The sequence below is a fragment of the Bombina bombina genome, chromosome 7, assembly GCF_027579735.1.
Source record: "Bombina bombina isolate aBomBom1 chromosome 7, aBomBom1.pri, whole genome shotgun sequence".
Classification (NCBI taxonomy): domain Eukaryota; kingdom Metazoa; phylum Chordata; class Amphibia; order Anura; family Bombinatoridae; genus Bombina; species Bombina bombina.
The window spans coordinates 176,714,651-176,741,167 of NC_069505.1; the positions used below are offsets into that span (position 1 = coordinate 176,714,651).

Here is a 26,517-nt window from a genome sequence, read left to right on the forward strand (position 1 = left end):
AGAAAATAATAAACTGCTACATACCTCTTTGCAGATTAATCTGCCTGCTGTCCCCTGATCTGAAGTTTACCTCACTCCTCAGATGGCCGAGAAACAGCAATATGATCTTAACTACTCCGGCTAAAATCATAGAAAAACTCAGGTAGATTCTTCTTCAAATTCTACCAGAGAAGGAATAACACACTCCGGTGCTATTATAAAATAACAAACTTTTGATTGAAGATATAAAAACTAAATATATCACCATAGTCCTCTCACACATCCTATCTAGTCGTTGGGTGCAAGAGAATGACTGGGGGTGACGTAGAGGGGAGGAGCTATATAGCAACTCTGCTGGGTGAATCCTCTTGCACTTCCTGTAGGGGAGCAGTTAATATCCCACAAGTAATGATGACCCGTGGACTGATCACACTTAACAGAAGAAAAGAAGGCATCCAAGCTAAGGAGCCAGCAAAATTTTGGTTCAGACCATGGACAGCACTTGTTTATTGGTGCTGTCCAATCAGCAAGGATAACCCAAGTTGTTCACAAAAAATGGGCCGGCAGCTAAACTTACATTCTTGCTTTTCAAATAAACATACCAAGAGACTGAAGAAAATTTGATAATAGGAGTAAATTAGAAAGTTGCTTAAAATTGTATGCTCTATCTGAATCATGAAAGAAAATATTGGGGTTCAGAGTCCCTTTAAGCAACTTTCTAATATACTCCTATTACCAATTTGTCTTTGTTCTCTTGCTATATTTATTTGAAAAAGAAGGCATCTAAGCTAAGGAGCCAGCGAATTTTTGGTTTAGCACCCTGGACAGCATTTAGCCACCAATCAGCAAGCACAACCAAGGTTGTGAATCAAAAATGGGCCGGCTTCTAAACTTACATTCTTGCTTTTCAAATAAAGATAACAAAGGAATGAAAAAAAATTGTTAATAGGAGTAAATTAGAAAGTTGCTTAAAATTGCAGGCTCTTTCTGAATCATGAAAGATAACATTTTGATTCAGTGTCCCTTTAAATAAACGATAGTTATTATGATATACTCAAAGAGCAGAATAACCTGAGAATAACATGCAGATTTATTCTTTAAATAACATTTGTTGTATAAATATTGAAGCAATAAAAGTTAAGTTTTGCCCCCATATAGTTATTGGTGCTGCCATGTTGTAAACTAGGTTTCTCTATGTTCAAGAACCTGTTAACTTATATCCTGCTGAGGACACTAAGGGATGGTTATAAATGAGGTTCTAGAGTAGCAATATCATAGCATTTAATGTACTTAAAGAAGGCTAAAGTGTATTAAAATGATATGCTGGGAATCCAATGACCCCCAACATACCTTCTCACTTGTCATGTACCACGTCTAGCCCATTATCTAAGCTATTGTTAGATTTAAATAAAATTTCAGTTTTAAATAGAACTTATTGTTCAGGTCTGGGTTTAGTCCCCTCACCCAATATAGGCAATCAGATGCTGTACCACTTGAGCCTAAAGGCTGAATTAGTGCTCGTTACTATAGCAGAGGGAGATGGCAGCTAAGTGCATTGCGAATGCTCGGAATAATGCAATATTATTTGTACATGCTCAGTATTACCAAGGCAGATTTCTTTGGCTTGGGACTAGGTGTAATAAGATGATGGTTTTTGGGTGCCTTTCGAATATATATTTTCCATGTTGCAGAGTCAGGATTTTCAGCTGCATAGCACCTCCATGCTGTCTGAAAAACAGAAAAGAAACAGAAAACGATTTATTAGATCTAGAAGTAATTATTTCATGAATATTCTCCTTTTAATGTAACCAACCTCTGTAAATGTGTCACCTCAAAAAGAAAACAAATAGGCACCACAGTGTTATACTGTAACTCAAATTTAAATGCCCGTCGTTAGTAAAACATTACTTACATCAACCCACTATACAGTACTCTTCAGTAAACGCTAAATGATAAACACCAAACTGATCGTAGGAAACTTTTTTCTTATACAATAGTTTAGTCCAAATACAAAAAAAAACAGAATTTATGCTTACCTGATAAATTACTTTCTCCAACGGTGTGTCCGGTCCACGGCGTCATCCATAACTTGTGGGAACATTCTCCCCCCCCAACAGGAAATGGCAAAGAGCACAGCAAAAGCTGTCCACACAGTCCCACCCAGGCTCTGCCCCCCAGTCATTCGACCGACGGACAGGAGAAAAAAAGGAGAAACTATAGGGTGCGGTGGTGACTGTAGTTAAGGAAAGAAATTTATCAAACCTGATTAAAAAACCAGGGCGGGCCGTGGACCAGACACACCGTTGGAGAAAGTAATTTATCAGGTAAGCATAAATCTGTTTTCTCCAACATTGGTGTGTCCGGTCCACGGCGTCATCCATAACTTGTGGGAACCAATACCAAAGCTTTAGGACACGGATGAAGGGAGGGAGCCAATCAGGTTACCTAAACAGAAGGCACCACGGCTTGCAAAACCTTTCTCCCAAAAATAGCCTCCGAAGAAGCAAAAGTATCAAATTTGTAGAATTTGGCAAAAGTGTGCAGAGAAGACCAAGTCGCTGCCTTACATATCTGATCAACAGAAGCCTCGTTCTTGAAGGCCCATGAGGAAGCCACAGCCCTAGTAGAGTGAGCTGTGATTCGTTCAGGAGGCTGCCGTCCGGCAGTCTCGTAAGCCAATCGGATGATGCTTTTCAGCCAAAAGGAAAGAGAGGTAGCAGTAGCTTTTTGACCTCTCCTCTTGCCAGAATAAACGACAAACAGAGAAGATGTTTGTCTGAAATCCTTTGTTGCTTCTAAATAGAACTTTAAAGCACAGACTACATCTAAATTGTGTAACAAACGTTCCTTCTTTGAAACTGGATTCGGGCACAAAGAAGGCACAACTATTTCATGGTTAATATTCTTGTTGGAAACAACTTTTAGAAGGAAACCAGGTTTAGTACGTAAAACAACCTTATCTGAATGAAACACCAGATAGGGCGGATTACACTGCAGAGCAGATAATTCAGAAACTCTTCTCGCAGAAGAAATAGCAACCAAAAACAGAACTTTCCAAGATAACAACTTGATATCTATGGAGTGTAAGGGTTCAAACGGAACCCCTTGAAGAACTGAAAGAACTAAATTTAGACTCCAGGGAGGAGTCAAAGGTCTGTAAACAGGCTTGATCCTGACCAAAGCCTGAACAAAAGCTTGCACATCTGGCACAGCTGCCAGTCGTTTGTGTAACAAGACAGATAAAGCAGAAATCTGTCCTTTTAGAGAACTCGCTGACAATCCCTTATCCAAACCTTCTTGGAGAAAGGAAAGGATCCTATGAATTTTAATCTTACTCCATGAGAATCCCTTGGATTCACACCAACAGATATATGTTTTCCATATTTTATGGTAAATCTTTCTAGTCACAGGTTTTCTGGCTTGTACCAGAGTATCTATCACAGAATCCGAAAACCCACGCTTAGATAACATCAAGCGTTCAATTTCCAAGCCGTCAGCTGGAGAGAAACTAGATTTGGATGTTCGAATGGACCTTGTACTAGAAGATCCTGTCTCAAAGGTAGCTTCCATGGTGGAGCCGATGACATATTCACCAGGTCTGCATACCAAGTCCTGCGTGGCCACGCAGGAGCTAACAAAATCACAGAGGCCTTCTCCTGTTTGATCCTGGCTACCAGCCTGGGAATGAGAGGGAACGGTGGAAACGCATAAGCTATCTTGAAGGTCCAAGGCGCCACTAATGCATCCACTAGAGTCGCCTTGGGATCCCTGGATCTGGACCCGTAGCAAGGAACCTTGAAGTTCTGACGAGACGCCATCAGATCCATGTCTGGAATGCCCCATAATTGGGTCAATTGGGCAAATACCTCCGGGTGGAGTTCCCACTCCCCCGGATGGAAGGTCTGACGACTCAGATAATCCGCCTCCCAGTTTTCCACTCCTGGGATGTGGATCGCAGATAGGTGGCAGGAGTGATCCTCCGCCCATTTGATGATTTTGGTCACCTCTCTCATCGCCAGGGAACTCCTTGTTCCCCCCTGATGATTGATGTCGTCATGTTGTCTGATTGGAATCTTATGAATCTGGCCTTTGCTAGTTGAGGCCAAGCCCTGAGAGCATTGAATATCGCTCTCAGTTCCAGAATGTTTATCGGGAGAAGAGACTCTTCCCTGGACCATAGACCCTGAGCTTTCAGGGAATCCCAGACCGCGCCCCAGCCTAATAGACTGGCGTCGGTCGTGACGATGACCCACTCTGGTCTGCGGAAGCTCATTCCCTGGGACAGGTGATCCTGGGTCAGCCACCAACGGAGTGAGTCTCTGGTCTTCTGATCTACTTGAATCACTGGAGACAAGTCTGTATAGTCCCCATTCCACTGTTAGAGCATGCACAGTTGTAATGGTCTTAGATGAATTTGCGCAAAAGGAACTATGTCCATTGCTGCAACCATCAACCCTACTACTTCCATGCACTGAGCTATGGAAGGCCGTAGAACAGAGTGAAGAACTTGACAAGCGTTTAGAAGCTTTGACTTTCTGACATCTGTCAGGAAAATCTTCATTTCTAAAGAATCTATTATTGTCCCCAAGAAGGGAACTCTTGTTGACGGAGACAGGGAACTTTTTTCTATGCTCACCTTCCACCCGTGAGATCTGAGAAAGGCCAGAACGATGTCTGTGTGAGCCTTTGCCCTTGAAAGAGACGACGCTTGTATTAGAATGTCGTCCAAGTAAGGTGCCACTGCAATGCCCCTTGGTCTTAGAACCGCTAGAAGGGACCCGAGTACCTTTGTGAAAATCCTTGGAGCAGTGGCTAGCCCGAATGGGAGAGCTACAAACTGGTAATGTTTGTCCAGAAAGGCGAACCTTAGGAACTGATGATGATCTTTGTGGATAGGAATATGTAGATACGCATCCTTTAAATCCACGGTAGTCATAAATTGACCCTCCTGGATTGTAGGTAGAATCGTTCGAATAGTTTCCATTTTGAACGATGGCACTCTGAGAAATTTGTTTAGAATCTTTAAATCCAGAATTGGTCTGAAGGTTCCCTCTTTTTTGGGAACTACAAACAGATTTGAGTAAAACCCCAGTCCTTGTTCCACAGTTGGAACTGGGTGTATCACTCCCATTTTTAACAGGTCCTCTACACAATGTAAGAATGCCTGTCTCTTTATTTGGTTTGAAGATAAACGAGAGATGTGGAACCTTCCCCTTGGGGGAAGTTCCTTGAATTCTAGAAGATAACCCTGAGAGACTATTTCTAGTGCCCAGGGATCCTGAACATCTCTTGCCCAGGCCTGAGCAAAGAGAGAGAGTCTGCCCCCTACTAGATCCGGTCCCGGATCGGGGGCTACCCCTTCATGCTGTCTTGGTAGCAGCAGCAGGTTTCTTGGCCTGTTTACCCTTGTTCCAGCCTTGCATCGGTTTCCAAGCTAGTTTGGTCTGGGAAGCATTACCCTCTTGTCTAGAGGCTGCAGAGTTGGAGGCCGGTCCGTTCCTGAAATTGCGAAAGGAACGAAAATTGGACTTATTCTTAGCCTTGAAAGGCCTATCTTGTGGGAGGGCATGGCCCTTACCCCCAGTGATATCTGAAATAATCTTTCAATTCTGGCCCAAAGAGGGTCTTACCTTTGAAAGGGATATTAAGCAATTTTGTCTTGGAAGATACATCCGCTGACCAAGATTTTAGCCAGAGCGCTCTGCGCGCCACAATTGCAAACCCTGAATTTTTTCGCCGCTAATCTAGCTAACGGCAAAGCGGCATCTAAAATAAAGGAATTAGCTAACTTAAGTGCGTGAATTCTGTCCATAACCTCCTCATACGGAGTCTCTCTACTGAGCGACTTTTCTAGTTCTTCGAACCAGAACCACGCTGCTGTAGTGACAGGAATAATACACGAAATAGGTTGAAGGAGGTAACCTTGCTGTACAAAAATCTTTTTAAGCAAACCCTCCAATTTTTTATCCATAGGATCTTTGAAAGCACAATTGTCCTCAATAGGAATGGTCGTGCGTTTGGCTAGTGTAGAAATTGCCCCCTCGACCTTAGGGACTGTTTGCCATAAGTCCTTTCTGGGGTCGACCATAGGAAATAATTTTTTAAATATAGGAGGAGGGACAAAAGGTATGCCAGGCTTCTCCCACTCCTTATTCACTATGTCCGCCACCCGCTTGGGTATTGGAAAAGCGTCGGGGTGCACCGGGACCTCTAGGAATTTGTCCATCTTGCACAATTTTTCTGGGATGACCAAGTTGTCACAATCATCCAGAGTAGATAGCACCTCCTTAAGCAGTGCGCGGAGATGCTCTAATTTAAATTTAAATGTCACAACATCAGGCTCTGCCTGCTGAGAAATTCTTCCTGAATCAGAAATTTCCCCATCTGACAAAACCTCCCTCATAGCCACTTCAGATTGGTGTGAGGGTATGACAGAGCAATTATCATCAGCGCCCTCCTGCTCTACAGTGTTTAAAACAGAGCAATCGCGCTTTATCTGAAATGCAGGCATTTTGGATAAAATATTTGCTATGGAGTTATCCATTACTGCTGTCAATTGTTGCATAGTAACAAGCATTGGCGCGCTAGAAGTACTAGGGGTCTCCTGCGTGGGCAAAACTGGTGTAGACACAGAAGGAGAAGATGTAGAACAATGTCTACTCCCTTCATCTGATGAATCGTCTTGGGCAACTTTACTATCTGTGGCAGTACTGCCCTTACTTTGTTTGGACGCTATGGCACAATTATCACACATATTTGAAGGGGGAGACACTTTGGCTTCCATACACACAGAACATAGTCTATCTGAAGGCACAGACATGTTAAACAGGCTTAAACTTGTCAATAGAGAGCTGCATGTATTGCTCTCAAAAGTAACTGCCCAGTAATGGCGCGAAAATGAGGCTCTGCCTACTACAGAGAAGGCCCTTGCTGACTGAGAAGGTGTCTAAACCAGTGCCTGACGTAAAAAAACGTTCCCCAAAGTTATAAAGTGTGAATTTCAACATCAAACTGTATAAAATGCCTAAATAAAGCAATCGATCTAGCCCATAAAAGTGTCTACCAGTTTTATAGCCCATATTAAGCCCTTTATTCTGTTTGAGACTAAGAAAATGGCTTACCGATCCCCATGAGGGGAAAAATGACAGCCTTCCAGCATTACACAGTCTTGTTAGAAATATGGCTAGTCATACCTTAAGCAGAAAAGTCTGCCAACTGCTCCCCCCAACTGAAGTTATCTCATCTCAACAGTCCTGTGTGGGAACAGCAATCGATTTTAGTTACTGCTGCTAAAATCATACTCCTCTCACAAACAGAACTCTTCATCTTTTTCTGTTTCAGAGCAAATAGTACATACCAGCACTATTTTAAAATAACAAACTCTTGATAGTAGAATAAAAACTACAACTAAACACCACATACTCTTCACCATCTCCGTGGAGATGCTACTTGTTCAGAGTGGCAAAGAGAATGACTGGGGGGGGGCGGAGCCTGGGAGGGACTGTGTGGACAGCTTTTGCTGTGCTCTTTGCCATTTCCTGTTGGGGGGGAGAATGTTCCCACAAGTTATGGATGACGCCGTGGACCGGACACACCAATGTTGGAGAAATAACACCTATATTCCGAGTTTTGCCTTATGGTTTTAACGCTGGAAAAAATGGCCATTTCAGCGTAAAAACAGTAACGCAGCCATTACGAGTCTTGTCGGTATAGCTATACCGCAAGCATTTTAGCCTGTAACGCAACGTCAATCCCGCACTCAAAAAAAAATGACGTTTTTGTGTGGGATTTCCATAGCACCGGTATTACAAGTTGTGCGGTGAGGCTAAAATGCTTACGTTACAGCCGCTCACATACCCGCCACTATAATAGTTATTTACCCCTATTCCGCCACCACTAACTAAACCTATTAACCCCTAAACCTCCAGCCCCCCACATCGCCAACACTAAATAAACTGATTAACCCCGAATCCGCCAGCCCCCCACATCGCCACTAATGAATTAAACTATTAACCCCTAAACCTATCACCCCTAACTTTAAATTAAAATATCCCTATCTTAAAATAATTAAAAACTTACCTGTGAAATTAAAAAAATCTAAATTTAAACTAAAATTAACCTAACATAACTATTATACTAAAATTAAAATAACTACCAATTAAAAATACTAAATTACACATTAAAAAAAAAATAACACTACTAAAAAAGCCTAAAATTACAAAAAATAGAAAATACTAAATTACTAAAAATAACAAATGAAATTATCCAAAATAAAAACAATTACTCCTATTCTAATAGCCCTATAAAACAAAAAACACAAAAACAAAAAAAAAAACCCTAGCCTACAATAAACTACCAATAGCCCTTAAAAGGGCCTTTTGTCGGGCATTGCCCTAAAGAAATCAGATCTTTTACCTGTAAAAAAATACAAAGACCCCCCAACAGTAAAACCCACCACCCAACCAACCCCCCAAAATAAAAAATCTAAATCTAACAAATCCTAAGATACCCATTGCCCTGAAAATTGCATTTTTATGGACATTGCCCTTAAAAGGGCATTCAGCTCTTTTACATTAAGCCCAAACCCTAATCTAAAAAAAACAACCACCCAAAAACACTAACCCCCCGAAGATCCACTCACAGTTTCTGAAGTCCAGACATCCATCCTCATCCAGGCAGCGAGAAGTCTTCATCCAGGCGGCGTCTTCTATCTTCATCCCGGAGGCGAGGAGCAGATCCATCCTTGAAGACATCCGGCGCGGAGCATCCTCTTCATACGGTCACCACCGTACACTGGATCTTCAATGCAAGGGAGCCTTTTCAAAATGGTGTCCCTTGCATTCCTATTGGCTGATTTGATTCTTGAAATTCAAATCAGCCAATAGGATTTTAATAGCCAATAGAATTTCATTAGCTCTCATTCTATTGGCTGATTTGAACAGCCAATAGGATTTCAGTAGCTCTCATCCTATTGGCTGATTTGAATTTCAAGAATCAAATCAGCCAATAGGAATGCAAGGGACACCATTTTGAAAAGGCTCCCTTGCATTGAAGATCCAGTGTACGGCGGTGGCCGTATGAAGAGTATGCTCTGTGCCGGATATCTTCAAGGATGGATCCGATCTGTGCCGCCAGGATGAAGATAGAAGACGCTGCAGAGATGAAGATAGGAGAGGCTGCCTGGATGAAGATAGAAGATGCCGCCTGGATGAGGATGGATGTCGGGACTTCAGAAATCTTTTTGGGTGGGTTTTTTTTTAGATTAGGGTTTGGGCTTTTTTAAAAGAGCTGAATGCCTTTTCCAGGGCAATGTAAAAGAGCTGAATGACCTTTTCAGGGCAATGTAAAAGAGCTGAATGCCCTTTAAAGGGCAATGCCCAAATGCCCTTTTCAGGGCAATGGGTAGCTTAGGTTTTTGTTAGAGTTAGTTTTTTTATTTTGGGGGGTTGGTTAGGTGGTGGGTTTTACTTTTGGGGGGTCTTTGTATTTTTTTACAGGTAAAAGAGATGCTTACCTGATAAATTACTTTCTCCAACGGTGTGTCCGGTCCACGGCGTCATCCATAACTTGTGGGAATATTCTCTTCCCCAACAGGAAATGGCAAAGAGCACAGCAAAAGCTGTCCATATAGTCCCTCCTAGGCTCCGCCCACCTCAGTCATTCGACCGACGGACAAGAGAAAAAAAGGAGAAAACATAGGGTGCCGTGGTGACTGTAGTTAAAGAAAGAAATTCATCAAACCTGATTAAAAAACCAGGGCGGGCCGTGGACCGGACACACCATTGGAGAAAGTAATTTATCAGGTAAGCATAAATTCTGTTTTCTCCAACATTGGTGTGTCCGGTCCACGGCGTCATCCATAACTTGTGGTAACCAATACCAAAGCTTTAGGACACGGATGAAGGGAGGGAGCCAATCAGGTTACCTAAACGGAAGGCACCACGGCTTGCAAAACCTTTCTCCCAAAAATAGCCTCCGAAGAAGCAAAAGTATCAAATTTGTAGAATCTGGCAAAAGTGTGCAGGGAAGACCAAGTCGCTGCCTTACATATCTGATCAACAGAAGCCTCGTTCTTGAAGGCCCATGTGGAAGCCACAGCCCTAGTAGAGTGAGCTGTGATGCGTTCGGGAGGCTGCTGTACGGCAGTCTCATAAGCCAATTGGATGATGCTTTTCAGCCAAAAGGAAAGAGAGGTAGCAGTAGCTTTTTGCCCTCTCCTCTTGCCAGAATAAACAACAAACAGAGAAGACGTTTGTCTGAAATCCTTTGTTGCTTCTAAATAGAACTTTAAAGCACGAACTACATCTAAATTGTGTAACAAACGTTCCTTCTTTGAAACTGGATTCGGACACAAAGAAGGCACAACTATTTCCTGGTTAATATTCTTGTTGGAAACAACCTTTGGAAGGAAACCAGGTTTAGTACGCAAAACAACCATATCTGAATGGAACACCAGATAGGGCGGATTACACTGCAGAGCAGATAACTCAGAAACTCTTCTAGCAGAAGAAATAGCAACCAAAAACAGAACTTTCCAAGATAACATCTTGATATCTATGGAATGTATAGGTTCAAACGGAACCCCTTGAAGAACTGAAAGAACTAAATTCAGACTCCAGGGAGGAGTCAAAGGTCTGTAAACAGGCTTGATCCTGACCAAAGCCTGAACAAAAGCTTGAACATCTGGCACAGCTGCCAGTCGTTTGTGTAATAAGACAGATAAAGCAGAAATCTGTCCCTTTAGAGAACTCGCTGATAATCCCTTATCCAAACCTTCTTGAAGAAAAGAAAGGATCCTAGGAATTTTGATCTTACTCCATGAGAATCCCTTGGATTCACACCAACAGATATATCTTTTCCATATTTTATGGTAAATTTTTCTAGTTACAGGTTTTCTGGCTTGTACCAGAGTATCTATCACAGAATCCGAAAACCCACGCTTAGATAAAATCAAGCGTTCAATTTCCAAGCCGTCAGCTGGAGGGAAACTAGATTTGGATGTTCGAATGGACCCTGTACTAGAAGATCCTGTCTCAAATGTAGCTTCCATGGTGGAGCCGATGACATATTCACCAGGTCTGCATACCAAGTCCTGCGTGGCCACGCAGGAGCTATCAAGATCACCGAGGCCCTCTCCTGTTTGATCCTGGCTACCAGCCTGGGAATGAGAGGAAATGGTGGAAACACATAAGCTAGGTTGAAGGCCCAAGGCGCCACTAATGCATCCACTAGAGTCACCTTGGGATCCCTGGATCTGGACCCGTAGCAAGGAACCTTGAAGTTCTGACGAGACGCCATCAGATCCATGTCTGGAATGCCCCATAATTGAGTCAACTGGGCAAATATCTCCGGGTGGAGTTCCCACTCCCCCGGATGGAATGTCTGACGACTCAGATAATCCGCCTCCCAGTTTTCCACTCCTGGGATGTGGATCGCAGATAGGTGGCAGGAGTGATCCTCCGCCCATTTTATGATTTTGGTCACTTCTCTCATCGCCAGGGAACTCCTTGTTCCCCCCTGATGGTTGATGTAAGCAACAGTCGTCATGTTGTCTGATTGGAATCTTATGAATCTGGCCTTTGCTAGTTGAGGCCAAGCCCTGAGAGTATTGAATATCGCTATCTATTCTTGTTGGAAACTAAACACCACATACTCTTCACCATCTCCGTGGAGATGCTGCTTGTTCAGCGGCAAAGAGAATGACTGGGGTAGGCGGAGCCTTGGAGGGACTATATGGACAGCTTTTACTGTGCTCTTTGCCATTTCCTGTTAGGGAAGAGAATATTCCCAAAGTATCAAATTTGTAGAATCTGGCAAAAGTGTGCAGGGAAGACCAAGTCGCTGCCTTACATATCTGATCAACAGAAGCCTCGTTCTTGAAGGCCCATGTGGAAGCCACAGCCCTAGTAGAGTGAGCTGTGATGCGTTCGGGAGGCTGCTGTACGGCAGTCTCATAAGCCAATTGGATGATGCTTTTCAGCCAAAAGGAAAGAGAGGTAGCAGTAGCTTTTTGCCCTCTCCTCTTGCCAGAATAAACAACAAACAGAGAAGACGTTTGTCTGAAATCCTTTGTTGCTTCTAAATAGAACTTTAAAGCACGAACTACATCTAAATTGTGTAACAAACGTTCCTTCTTTGAAACTGGATTCGGACACAAAGAAGGCACAACTATTTCCTGGTTAATATTCTTGTTGGAAACAACCTTTGGAAGGAAACCAGGTTTAGTACGCAAAACAACCATATCTGAATGGAACACCAGATAGGGCGGATTACACTGCAGAGCAGATAACTCAGAAACTCTTCTAGCAGAAGAAATAGCAACCAAAAACAGAACTTTCCAAGATAACATCTTGATATCTATGGAATGTATAGGTTCAAACGGAACCCCTTGAAGAACTGAAAGAACTAAATTCAGACTCCAGGGAGGAGTCAAAGGTCTGTAAACAGGCTTGATCCTGACCAAAGCCTGAACAAAAGCTTGAACATCTGGCACAGCTGCCAGTCGTTTGTGTAATAAGACAGATAAAGCAGAAATCTGTCCCTTTAGAGAACTCGCTGATAATCCCTTATCCAAACCTTCTTGAAGAAAAGAAAGGATCCTAGGAATTTTGATCTTACTCCATGAGAATCCCTTGGATTCACACCAACAGATATATCTTTTCCATATTTTATGGTAAATTTTTCTAGTTACAGGTTTTCTGGCTTGTACCAGAGTATCTATCACAGAATCCGAAAACCCACGCTTAGATAAAATCAAGCGTTCAATTTCCAAGCCGTCAGCTGGAGGGAAACTAGATTTGGATGTTCGAATGGACCCTGTACTAGAAGATCCTGTCTCAAATGTAGCTTCCATGGTGGAGCCGATTACATATTCACCAGGTCTGCATACCAAGTCCTGCGTGGCCACGCAGGAGCTATCAAGATCACCGAGGCCCTCTCCTGTTTGATCCTGGCTACCAGCCTGGGAATGAGAGGAAATGGTGGAAACACATAAGCTAGGTTGAAGGCCCAAGGCGCCACTAATGCATCCACTAGAGTCGCCTTGGGATCCCTGGATCTGGACCCGTAGCAAGGAACCTTGAAGTTCTGACGAGACGCCATCAGATCCATGTCTGGAATGCCCCATAATTGAGTCAACTGGGCAAATATCTCCGGGTGGAGTTCCCACTCCCCCGGATGGAATGTCTGACGACTCAGATAATCCGCCTCCCAGTTTTCCACTCCTGGGATGTGGATCGCAGATAGGTGGCAGGAGTGATCCTCCGCCCATTTTATGATTTTGGTCACTTCTCTCATCGCCAGGGAACTCCTTGTTCCCCCCTGATGGTTGATGTAAGCAACAGTCGTCATGTTGTCTGATTGGAATCTTATGAATCTGGCCTTTGCTAGTTGAGGCCAAGCCCTGAGAGTATTGAATATCGCTATCTATTCTTGTTGGAAACTAAACACCACATACTCTTCACCATCTCCGTGGAGATGCTGCTTGTTCAGCGGCAAAGAGAATGACTGGGGTGGGCGGAGCCTTGGAGGGACTATATGGACAGCTTTTACTGTGCTCTTTGCCATTTCCTGTTAGGGAAGAGAATATTCCCACAAGTTATGGATGACGCCGTGGACCGGACACACCAATGTTGGAGAAAGGCCCTTTTAAGGGTTATTGGTAGTTTATTGTAGGCTAGGGTTTTTTTTTATTTTGGGGGGGCTTTTTATTTTTATAGGGCTATTAGATTAGGTGTAATTGTTTTTATTTTGGATAATTTTGTTTGTTATTTTTCATAATTTAGTGTTTGTTATTTTTTGTAATTTAGTATTTTTAATTTTTTTGTAATTTTAGACAAATTATTTTAGTAGTGTTAGTTTTTTCTAATGTGTAATTTAGTTTTTTTAATTGGTAGTTATTTTAACTTTAGTATAATAGTTTATTATAATAGTTATGTTAGGTTAATTGTTAGTTTAAACTTAGGTTTTTTTAATTTCACATGTAAGTTTTTATTTATTTTAAGATAGGGATATTGTAATTTTAATATAAAGTTATGGGGTTGTTAGGTTTAGGGGTTAATAGTTTAATTTAGTTTTTTGCAATGTGGGGGGCTGGTGGTTTAGGGTTTAGGGGTTATTAGGTTTATTTATTGGTGGTAATGTGGGAGGCCAAAGGTTTAGGAGTTAATAACTTTATTTAGTGGCGGCGATGTCGGGGAGCGGCAGAATAGGGGTTAACAACTTATTAGTGGTGGTGATGCCGGGAGCGGCAGATTAGGCGTTATTAACTTTATTTCGGTGTCAGCGATGTTGGGGCGGCAGATTAGGGGTGTTTAGACTAGGTGTTTATATCAGGGTGTTAGGTTTAAACGTAAGCTTTTTTCCCCATAGACATCAATGTGGTTGCGTTACGGAGCTTTTCATAACGCGCTTCAGGTGTTAGTTTTTTTCCAACACTCTCTCCCCATTGATGTCTATGGGGAAAGCGTGCACGAGGAAGTCAAAGCAGCCCTTGGATTTTGTGCGGTATGGAGCTTATCGCCACCATATTGCACACACAAGGCGGCTTTTCAGAAACTTGTAATGGCAGCGCTATGGAGGGTGAAATAACGCAACTTTTGTTGCGTTCGTTTCGCACACTCTGTATCGCAAAACTTGTAATCTAGGCGAGAGACAATACAATCACTCAGGGTTAATATGTCCCAAAAGCAACTGCGCAAGGATGGGTGTGCCTAACCGCTGATAGAGCAACAGTAACAAACGTGAACTAGACATGTACATTAATTTCCGAACACGTTAAAAATAACACATTTTCATTTCTAGTTGTATTGGTAAGAAATACAATAAAGAACAGTTCCTTTTAATAGATCAAACAACACATAAATGAGGACAACTATGAAAATGCTGTAATTCATTTGTTCGTTAACTACTCTCTAGTTGCAAAAGGCTTTACATTTACACTAGTAGTGAGAGAGGTGCGGCGTCGCTCAGTCCACGTCACACGGCAGAACAAGTGATCTTTTCCAGAATCCTGAAAGTGGGTAGTAGGTCCGTGTTGGAGCGGTGCCAGCACAAAAATAGGTTTGAGCAGACCAGAATACAATGTAGAGAAGGACAGGCGGCACTCCAGGATAAAAGTTAAAAAGTCATTCTTTATTCAAAAATTCTCTAAAATAACAACACTCATGTTGCAAACTTTTGTTTGCAACATGAGTGTTGTTATTTTAGAGAATTTTTGAATAAAGAATGACTTTTTAACTTTTATCCTGGAGTACCGCCTGTCCTTCTCTACTTTACATTTACACTGTCCAATAATAATGCAGCAATGTGTTTGTAAGTTGATTGATTGCTGTGTCAGCCAATAAGTATGTATTAGGCAAGTACATTTTTTTTGGGCTTCGTTATCCTTGTGTGAAACAAAAAAATGGCCATGTTTATGCAGCATTTGGCTATTTTTACATACAAATATCTGTGTGCATATAAACATTTTTGTGTTGCACTTTTTCTCAAATATATCCGGTGTTGAAAATAGCTGATTGTCACAGACCACGACCATTTTAGGGCTTAATTTCACTAACGAATAATGATGCTCAAAATAATGTACGTCCAGTATACCACACACACTCGAATGCACGCACACCACACACACACACTCACACCACACATACGCACACTCGCATGCACGAACACTGAACATACACATACTAACATGCACGCACACTACACACACACACACTCACACCACACATATGTGAACACCGCACAGACACGCTCACATGCACGCAAACCACACATACAAACACTCACATGCACGCACATCACACATACACACACATGCACGCACACCACACACACACACACTCGCATGCACACACACCACACATACACACACTGACATGCACACACACTAATATGCACGCACCACACACATACACACACTCACATGCACGCACACCACTCATACACACACTGACAAACACGCACACCACACATACACACTGACATGCACACACACCACACACATACACACACTGACATGCACGCACACCACACATACACACACACATACACAAGCACCACACACTCATATGCACGCACGCACCACACACATACATACACTCTTATGTATGCACCACACACATATACACACTCACATGCACACACACACACAAAACATACAGCCTAACCCTGCTTGCCTCTCCTTGAAGTGCCTAAGCACGGTACAATACACATATCAGAAACAATTCATAAAGGCAATATCAGTTTTTCTCTGACACTGAGCTTAGTGATTATTGTGTAGCATGTTGCAGGATCACAGCAGCAAAGTATTCAATGTACATTAAAGATTTTTAAGGGACAGTGAAAGTCTGTTAAATTTATATTTTTATTAAGTTTAATTTAATTGAATATGGGAAAGACATAATCACTTAAAAGGTTAATTTAAGTACAAATATTGCCCACATTTATTAATAAAAGTTTTTGTTTGGAAGAGTAGGTAGAACGGCATCGCTAATAATGGACTTTCATAACAAGAGCAATGAAGAATTTCAAAAGTTTAATAAATAAGCATGTGATAAGAGACTGTCTATAGTCTTAGAAACAGGCAGAAATGTAGAGGTTTAAATGTTATAAAGTATATATTTTTTTTTTTTTTAATTTATTTATTCGTAACCAGTAGTGTACAATAAACAAAAAATATATTTCATGAATTGCACCACGCAGGGCCAATGCAGAAGAAAAAAAACAAAAAAAAAACAGAGAGGCACACAGACAAGATATTAAATGAATTAACAAAAGCAAGCCTTTTGGCTGTTCAAAAGCCCTTCGTACTTTGTAAACACTACTGGTTTTTTTTTTTTCTTAATTCCAAGTTTAAATCAAACATCTAATCACAAACCCCAGACAAAAGGGAAAAAGAAGAAAAAAAAAAGTGAAGGAGAGAGAGGGAAGAAAAAAAAAAAAAAAGGAAAAACCCACTCCCCCCGCCCCCCACCTCCAATATCCAGTTATCACCCCCTATAGCCAAATTTTTTCAGGTTATTGACATAGCTTAGCCCCAATCTTGGGGTAGAACATTCTTTAACATGAGTAACATGAATTCTGGAGAGTTTTGTAGAGGTGATATAAGTTGTTTTTGTGCTATTAATGGTTTATCCCTGATTATGTTTAACCACTTTGCAAAAAAGACTGTAAGTTTTTTTTCTGAATAAGGTTTAATATTAAATAGCTCTATTGTCATCTGTATATTCATACTATTAATAAATTCTTTCAGGCTAGGCCCTGCCGTCGATTTCCATTTTTTAAATATTATATTACGCGCCGCCAAGATAGCCAAGTTTACAAGAAGTTTATCTGCTCTGTCTTCACCTACATCATATAACAAAAAAACGTTGACTGCAGTCAGGGATATTCTAGAGCGTAGAAATTTATTAAGCCAGTAATTAATTTTACCCCAAAACTGAAGAATCTTAGGGCACTCCCAAAGACAGTGTTTGATGTCAGCTTTCTCAGCTTTACATTTATAACATTTACAGGGTGATACTGTGTCTGCCCATTTATTAATCTTGTCAGGGGTTAGGTAATAATTATTCAGTAATTTATATTGTGACTCCCTCCAACTATACACTGTCGTGGCAGATTCTAACATCTTAAAACATTTTCTAATGTCTTGTGCTTGTGTCTGTGGGAAAAGCCTATTAATATATGTTGTGATCTTTTCAACTTGCAATGGCCCAGATTTATCACATAACATATTGTACCATATAGAAATTGATCTTTCCCCCCCCTTGTATAATTTTAATCCAGATGTTATAAAGTATATTAACATAACAATGTTGGTTGTGCAAAGCTGGGGAATGGGTAGTAAAGGTGTTATCTATCTTTTTAAACAATAACACTTTTGATGTTGACTGTCCCTTTAACAGTGAACACACAAACCTGATACAAATGATTAATAAAGCCATGTGTTACTTTAGAAACCTTATCTGTTAATTTTAAATGTTTTCTACTCTGGAAACATAACATCCCCCTTCTCCAGCTCCGGTGCACAATATGACCTATGCTATTATAGTTACTTACATACTACACGCTGGCTTGCTCAGTTTTCTTTCTTTCCAATGGCATGGAGAGTCCACAAATCCATTCTAATTACTAGTGGGAATTCAACTCCTGGCCACTAGGAGGAGGCAAAGAACACCCCAGCAAAGCTTTAAAGGGACAGTCAAGTCCAAAAAAAACATTCAGGATTCAAATAAGGCAACTTCCCAATTTACTTTTATCACCAATTTTGCTTTGTTCTCTTGGTATTCTTAGTTGAAAGCTAAACCTAGGAGGTTCATATGCTAATTTATTAGACCTTAAAGGCCGCCTCTAATCTAAATGCATTTTGACAGTTTTTCATCACTAGAGGGCGTTAGTTCATGTGTTTCATATAGATTACATTGAGCTTATGCAAGTGAATTTACTGAGGAGTAAGCCCTGATTGGCTAAAATGCAAATCTGTCAAAAGAACTAAAATAAGGGGGCAGTCTGCAGTGACTTAGATACAAGGTAACTACAGAGGTAAAATGTGTATTATTGCAACTGTGTTAGTTATGCAAAACTGGGGAATGGGTAATTAAGGGATTACCTATCATTTAAAACAACAAAACGTCTGGTGTTGACTGTCCCTTTAAGTATCCTCCCACTTCCCATAAACCCCCAGTCATTCTTTGCCTTGTACATCAGGAGGATGTGCGAAGATGGTGTCTGAAGATATTTAATCCTTTTATAGGTAGTTTTCCTGCAAGCAAAGATTAGGGCTATGCTGTGTCCATGTAATCCTCTTTAGTAAGTGGCTTTTAGCAGTTAGAAGACGGCGGGTCGTCCTTGTTTCCATTCCAACATTTATGCTACCTCTATAAAGAAAACCAGGGTTGTTTATTCTGCTGCTATTTTTCTACAGGTCCCTGTCAGCGTTCGGCTGAGTCTGTCATACCTGAGAAGCTGTTCCTGCCCTGCAGCTGAATCCACAGGTTATTGCTTTTGCCTTTTAGGTTCGAATGATTCAGCACTTTTGAAGGTTAATTCCCTCAGTGGATATAATGGGGACTTATTATCTCTTTTTATTGGCAGATATACAAATTTGGGCAGCACTGACAGGGCACTATACTGCTTTGGAGAAAAGGGAGGTGATGAAGGGGTTAAATTTCTCCTTTTATTCTGATGCTGACTTTTGAGAGAGGGGTGATTGTCACTACTTGTGCTGAGACATTTATTATTCCCTTATTGTGATTCTATATGTTTTGGGCTAGAAGCTCTACGGCAATATTTTTCACTGTGCCTGCTATTTAAACTTTATTTTCTATTTACCAATATTTTTTTAAATAAGAAAAAGAGTGGTTTAAGGGATTTTTTTTTAGGATTATAGATCTTATAAATGTATTGCTCCTGGGAACTAATATTTAAGCATTATGGATATTGATAAAAATGTAGCTATGTCTTTTGACAAATGTTTGTATTGTTTGGAGGCTCAGATTATTCCTCCTCTGCAGTTTTGTTCCACATATGTGATTAAAATGTCTCTAAAAATAAAGATACCATCTCAGAGCCACCTGTCTCTCAGGATATTGTTGTCCATGACATGCCTAAACTTTCTCCTCAGACGTCCCCGTCTTTGGCAGTTTCATAAGCAGTGCCCTGCTGTTCCTCTCACTCAGTTCTTGGGGGTGTATATTTACCAGGTGATTTTGCTGCGCAGCCGACTTCTGCAGTTTCTGCAGCTCTGAGTGCCGTACCTATTGCAGGTAAGAGAAAATCTAAGAACACTTCTATGTCAAGTAGTTCTGATCCCGCCAAGGCTGCTTTAGCCAGTTTATCTCAGTTACCTGAGGAGGGCCGCTCCTCGGTTGCTTCTGAGGGCAAGATTTCTGACTCCTTTTGAAATAGGTTCTAGCTACTTTGGAGGATTCTGAAACTACAGTGGCAGAAACACCTAAAAAGGCTAATAAACTCAACAGAGTCTTTGATGTCAAACCCAAATCTGTGGAAGTATTTCCTTTTCTAGATCACATGTCTGACATATCTCGGGAATGGGAGAAGCCAGGTGTTCCTTTTACCCTGTCTCCTGTTTTTAAAAAGAGGTTTCCTGTTGCTGACTCTGTGCAAGATCTTTGGCGCACTGTTCCTAAAGTAGAGGGCGCTATATCCACTTTAGCAAAGAGAACCACTATTCCTCTAGAGCAGTGTTTTTCAACCAGTGTGCCGTGAGAGATCCTCAGTTGTGCTGCGGCAGACTGACAACAGTGCAGGGATGTTTGTGAATAAATGTCAATATGTCATGTATAGTTTGTAGGAGGCATGATATGACAGCACAGTACAGTGTGTGTATATACAGGGAGTGCAGAATTATTAGGCAAGTTGTATTTTTGAGGATTAATTTTATTATTGAACAACAACCATGTTCTCAATGAACCCAAAAAACTCATTAATATCAAAGCTGAATAGTTTTGGAAGTAGTTTTTAGTTTGTTTTTAGTTATAGCTATTTTAGGGGGATATCTGTGTGTGCAGGTGACTATTACTGTGCATAATTATTAGGCAACTTAACAAAAAACAAATATATACCCATTTCAATTATTTATTTTTACCAGTGAAACCAATATAACATCTCAACATTCACAAATATACATTTCTGACATTCAAAAACAAAACAAAAACAAATCAGTGACCAATATAGCCACCTTTCTTTGCAAGGACACTCAAAAGCCTGCCATCCATGGATTCTGTCAGTGTTTTGATCTGTTCACCATCAACATTGCGTGCAGCAGCAACCACAGCCTCCCAGACACTGTTCAGAGAGGTGTACTGTTTTCCCTCCTTGTAAATCTCACATTTGATGATGGACCACAGGTTCTCAATGGGGTTCAGATCAGGTGAACAAGGAGGCCATGTCATTAGATTTTCTTCTTTTATACCCTTTCTTGCCAGCCACGCTGTGGAGTACTTGGATGCGTGTGATGGAGCATTGTCCTGCATGAAAATCATGTTTTTCTTGAAGGATGCAGACTTCTTCCTGTACCACTGCTTGAAGAAGGTGTCTTCCAGAAACTGGCAGTAGGACTGGGAGTTGAGCTTGACTCCATCCTCAACCCGAAAAGGCCCCACAAGCTCATCTTTGATGATACCAGCCCAAACCAGTACTCCACCTCCACCTTGCTGGCGTCTGAGTCGGACTGGAGCTCTCTGCCCTTTACCAATCCAGCCACGGGCCCATCCATCTGGCCCATCAAGACTCACTCTCATTTCATCAGTCCATAAAACCTTAGAAAAATCAGTCTTGAGATATTTCTTGGCCCAGTCTTGACGTTTCAGCTTGTGTGTCTTGTTCAGTGGTGGTCGTCTTTCAGCCTTTCTAACCTTGGCCATGTCTCTGAGTATTGCACACCTTGTGCTTTTGGGCACTCCAGTGATGTTGCAGCTCTGAAATATGGCCAAACTGGTGGCAAGTGGCATCTTGGCAGCTGCACGCTTGACTTTTCTCAGTTCATGGGCAGTTATTTTGCTCCTTGGTTTTTCCACACGCTTCTTGCGACCCTGTTGACTATTTTGAATGAAACGCTTGATTGTTCGATGATCACGCTTCAGAAGCTTTGCAATTTTAAGAGTGCTGCATCCCTCTGAAAGATATCTCACTATTTTTGACTTTTCTGAGCCTGTCAAGTCCTTCTTTTGATCCATTTTGCCAAAGGAAAGGAAGTTGCCTAATAATTATGCACACCTGATATAGGGTGTTGATGTCATTAGACCACACCCCTTCTCATTACAGAGATGCACATCACCTAATATGCTTAATTGGTAGTAGGCTTTCGAGCCTATACAGCTTGGAGTAAGGCAACATGCATAAAGAGGATGATCTGGTCAAAATACTCATTTGCCTAATAATTCTGCACTCCCTGTATATATATATGCGCACATATACACTGTATATATATCCTGTATTAGGCTACAATGTGTGATTTTGTAAAATTTTGGGATGGTGGTATGCCACAGGATTTTTTAATGTAAAAAAGTGTGCCACGGCAAAAAAAAGGTTGCAAATCACTGCTCTAGAGCAGAGATTTCCAAACTTTTTGTGTTGGTGACACAATTTTAAAACCTACATAACTTCGCAACACAGTAATTCAGTTGTACTAGCAAACAGGAGGTTAAACTAGCTTGTTTTAAGAGATACGGATACATACATAAATGATATAATAACGAAATCTATTTACAATTAACAGTATGTAAGTATGTGCAAAAATTTTAAAGTGTAATACCACCAATAGCTACTTACTATTTCAATGAAGTGTATGAGGTTGATGGGATGAACACAGTTTCTGAATATTTGGTGGAATATTAGATAAAGACACTCGCATTTCATCATCAAGCATTTTTAAGCTTTCACTTCCTATCCATATATTAAGAGCAGGAGCAGCAATGCACTACTGGGAGCTAGCTGCAGAAAGAAAGAAAAAACACTGACTTCTGACTTCAGCTCAGTGTTTAAGCTGCCGCCCTTAGAGCTCTGCGAGTTGCACTAACTACTGGCTGCACTGGAAACACACTGCTGTCGCACTCACTGACTACACATGCAGTCACGAGCCGATTGAGGAGACTACACGTGCAGTCGAGAGCCAATGTGCTGACAAAGCCACCAATGGGAATAGTTTCAGTTCCCGCTGAGCTGCGTCAGTAAGTTAAGATGAGCAGTGATCCACTAGGTATCAGTCACGAGTCAACCATGTAATATGCGCTGCAAGCAGGCGGAAAGTCGGAAACTAAAATAAAATGTTAAACATTTTTTAAATAAAAAAAAAACTTTGTCCTGAAGCAGGGACACACCTACACACTGCTGCCGACACACTAATGTGTCACGACACACAGTTTGGAAAGCACTGCTCTAGAGGATAGTACCTCCTTTAAGGATCCTATGGATAGGAAACTGGAAGGTTACTTAAAGATGTTTCTTCACCAGGGTCTACAATGGCAACCGGTTACTAATATTGCAACAGTTACTGGTGCGGCTTCATATTTGTGCAACTCCTTGTCGGATCTGATTTCGGAGAAGACTACAATACAGGAGATCCAAGACGGATCAAGGCTTTAAAGCTGGTTAATACCTTTATCTGTGATGCCAGCATGCAAGTAGTCCATTTGGGTGCAAAGATTTCTAGCTTTGCCGTTCTATCTTTCAGGGCCCTGTGGCTAAAGTCTTGGTCTGCTGACGTGGTATCCAAGTCTTAACTTCTGTCTCTTCCCTTTAAGGGTAAGACTTTATTTGGTCCTGGTCTGGATGAAATAATTTCCATGGTCACAGGTGGAAAGGGAACTTTTCTGCCACAGGACAAGAAGGGTAGACACAAAAGTCACCAAACTTTCACAACTTCAAGGGACAAAAATCCTCCTCTTCTTCCAAAACTGAGCAAGCCAAAACTTTATAGAGGTCTAACCAGACTTGGAATAAGGGTAAGCAATCCAAGAAGCCTTCCTCTGAGAACAAATCAGCATTAAGGGTCCGCCCCCGATCCAATCTTGGATCAAGTAGGGGGCAGCCTTTCCTTATTTCAGAAGGCTTAGATTAGCAACATCCCGATCCTTGGGCAGTGGAAGTAGTCTCCCAGTGATACAGGATAGGATTCAAATCTTGTCCTCCCAGATTCAAGATTATCTGCAAACCAGATAAAGAGAGAGGCTTTCTTAAACTGTGTCAAGGATCTTGCTTCTCTAGGAGTGATTGTCCCAGTTCTTCTGGCGGAACAGGTTCATGGATTCTATTCTAACCTATTCACCATTCCCAACAAAGAGGGAACTTTTTTTTACCCATTTTAGACCTCAAGTGTCTCAACAAATTTCTCAAGGTTCTGTCCTTCAAAATGGAGACTATCCGTTCTATTCTCCCTTTAGTTCAGGAGGGTCAGTTCATGACTACCATTGATCTGAAGGACGCGTATCTTCATGTTCCTATCCACAGGGAACATTTCCAATACCTGTGGTTTGCCTTTTTGGACAAACGCTTCCAATTTGTAGCCCTACCTTTCGGCCTAGCCAAATCTTTTTTACGAAGGTTCTAGGGGCCCTTTTGGCAGTGGCCAGATCTCAAGGAATTGCGGTGGTACTGTACCTGGACGATATCTTGGTTCAGGTGCCATCTTTTCATTTAGCAAGATCCAATACGAGTTCTCTGTGCGATGTCGATTCTCTGCTCTCACAGGTGGAAGGTGAATCTGGAAAAGAGTTCCTTGGTGTCCAATACCAGGGTATGTTTCTTGGGGACGATCATATACTTGATCTCCATGAAGATTTTCTTGACAGAGGTCAGAAAATCCAAACTTCTTGCTGCCTGTCATTCTCTTCAGTCCTCTGTCCGTTCATCAGTGGCACTGTGTATGGAAGCAATTGGCCTAATGGTGGCTTCCATGGACATTATTACTTTTGCTTGTTTCCATTTTGAGACCTCTACAGTTATGCATGCTCAGACAATGGAACAGAGACCACTCGGACCTCTCTCAGAGGATAGTCTTAGACATCCGGATGAAGGAATCCCTGTCCTGGTGGCCCTCTCAGGACCATCTGTCCCAGGGCACATGCTTCCCGAGACCATCTTGGGAGATTGTGACTACGGATGCCAGCCTTTCGGGCTGGGGTGCAGTTTGGGGTCCTTTTTATGAGCTCAGGGAATTTGGACTCAGGATGAGTCTGCCCTCCCAATAAATATCCTAGAGTTGAGAGCAATCTTCAATGCACTGATAGCTTGGCCTCAACTGAGTTTGGTCCGGTTTATCAGATTTCAATCGAACAACATTACTTTGGTGGCATATATCAACCACCAGGGAGGAACACAAAGTTCCTTAGCCATGAAGGAGGTGACTTGCGTTCTTCAGTGGGCGGAGTCTCACAATTGTCACATTTCTGCTATCCACATCCCAGGGATGGACAACTGGGAAGCGGATTATCTGAGCAAGCAGACTTTTCATCCAGGGGAGTGGGTTTACGGATCTGGTGAAGATGTCGTCCTTTCCCCCATGGAAATGACCTATGAGGGAGGACCTTCTACTTCAGGGTCCTTGTCTACATCCAAACCTAGATTCTCTGAAGCTGACTGCTTGGAGACTGAACACCTAGTCTGGTCTAGACATGGGTTTTCAGAGAAGGTTATTAATACCATGATTCAGGCTCATAAGCCAGTAATTTGCAAGATTTACCATAAGGTGTGGCGTACATACCTTTTCTGGAGCGAATCTAAGGGGTTCCCTTGGAGTCAGGTGAGGGTTCCCCGCATTCTGTCCTTTCTCCAGGAGGGCCTGGAGAAGGGTTTGTCAGTCAGTACTCTGAAGGGTCAGATCTCTGCCCTTTCGATTCTTTTGCATAAACATCTGGCTGACTTACCAGTTGCTCAATCTTTTGTTCAGGCCTTTGTCAGAATCAGGCCTGTTTTTAAACCGGTTGCTCCTCCTTGAAGCCTTAATCTTGTTCTTAGGGTTCTGCAGCAGGCTCCATTTGAGTCTATGCACTCTGTTGATATTAAGTTATTGTCTTGAAAGGTTTTGTTTCTTCAGCTCATAGAGTCTCAGAGTTTTCGGCTCTACAGTGTGACCCCCCCTTATCTCATTTTCCATGCGAATAAGGAGGTCCTTCATACCAAATTGGGATTTCTTCCTAAGGTGGTTTCGGACCGCAATATCAATAAGGAAATTGTTGTTCCTTCGTTCTGTCCTAATCCTTCTCATAAGGAACGCCTGTTACATAAACTGGATGTAGTGTGTGCTTTGAATTTCTATCTGCAACTACTAGGGATGTTCAGCAATCTACTGCCCTTTTTTGCTGTGTTTTCTGGTAAACGTAAAGGCCACAAGGCAACTTCTACTACTCTTTCCTTTTGGTTGAGAAGTTTCATTCGGTTGGCCTATGAGACAGCTAGACAACAGCCTCCTGAGAGGATTACAGCTCATTCCACTAGGGCTGTCTCTTCTTCCTGGGCCTTTAAAAATGAGGCTTCTGTGGAACAAATCTGCAAGGTGTCCACTTGGTCTTCGTTGCATACCTTTTCTAAATTTTACAAATTCAATGATTTTGCCTCTGCTGAGGCTTCCTTTGGGAGGAAAGTTCTTCTAGCTTGGGTATTGGTTCCCACTAGTAATTTGAATGGATTCGTGGACTCTCCATGTCATTGGAAAGAAAACAAAATTTATGCTTACCTGATAAATTATTTTCTTTCCTGGCATAGAGAATCCACGACCCGCCCTCTTCTAAATTTTTAGACGGCTTTTATTTTGCCATTTCTAAACTTCAGACACCTCTATACCCTTTGTGTCCTCTTCTCTTTCAATATTCCTTCGGCTGAATGACTGGGGGATTGTGGGAAGTTGGAGGATACTTAAAGCTTTGCTGGGGTGGTTTCTGCCTCCTCCTGGTGGCCAGGACTTAAATTCCCACTAGTAATTAGAATGGATTCGTGGGCTCTCCATGCCAGCAAAGAAAATAATTTATCAGGTAAGCATACATTTTGTTTTTACAGCTGTGCTCACTCCAGCTAGCAGTAAGT

The 26,517-nt window shown here is 41.8% G+C and overlaps 1 protein-coding gene across 3 annotated transcripts in view; it reads right to left on the minus strand.

Moving 5' to 3' along the window:
• KCNQ1 (potassium voltage-gated channel subfamily Q member 1) overlaps positions 1-26,517 on the minus strand; it is a 507,180-nt gene that overhangs the window by 92,756 nt on the left and 387,907 nt on the right. For all 3 annotated transcript variants that reach the window (XM_053720436.1, XM_053720437.1, XM_053720435.1), the window contains one exon: positions 1,585-1,707. In XM_053720436.1, coding sequence (XP_053576411.1) covers positions 1,585-1,707 — 123 coding nt within the window. The remainder of the gene's footprint in view (positions 1-1,584; positions 1,708-26,517) is intronic.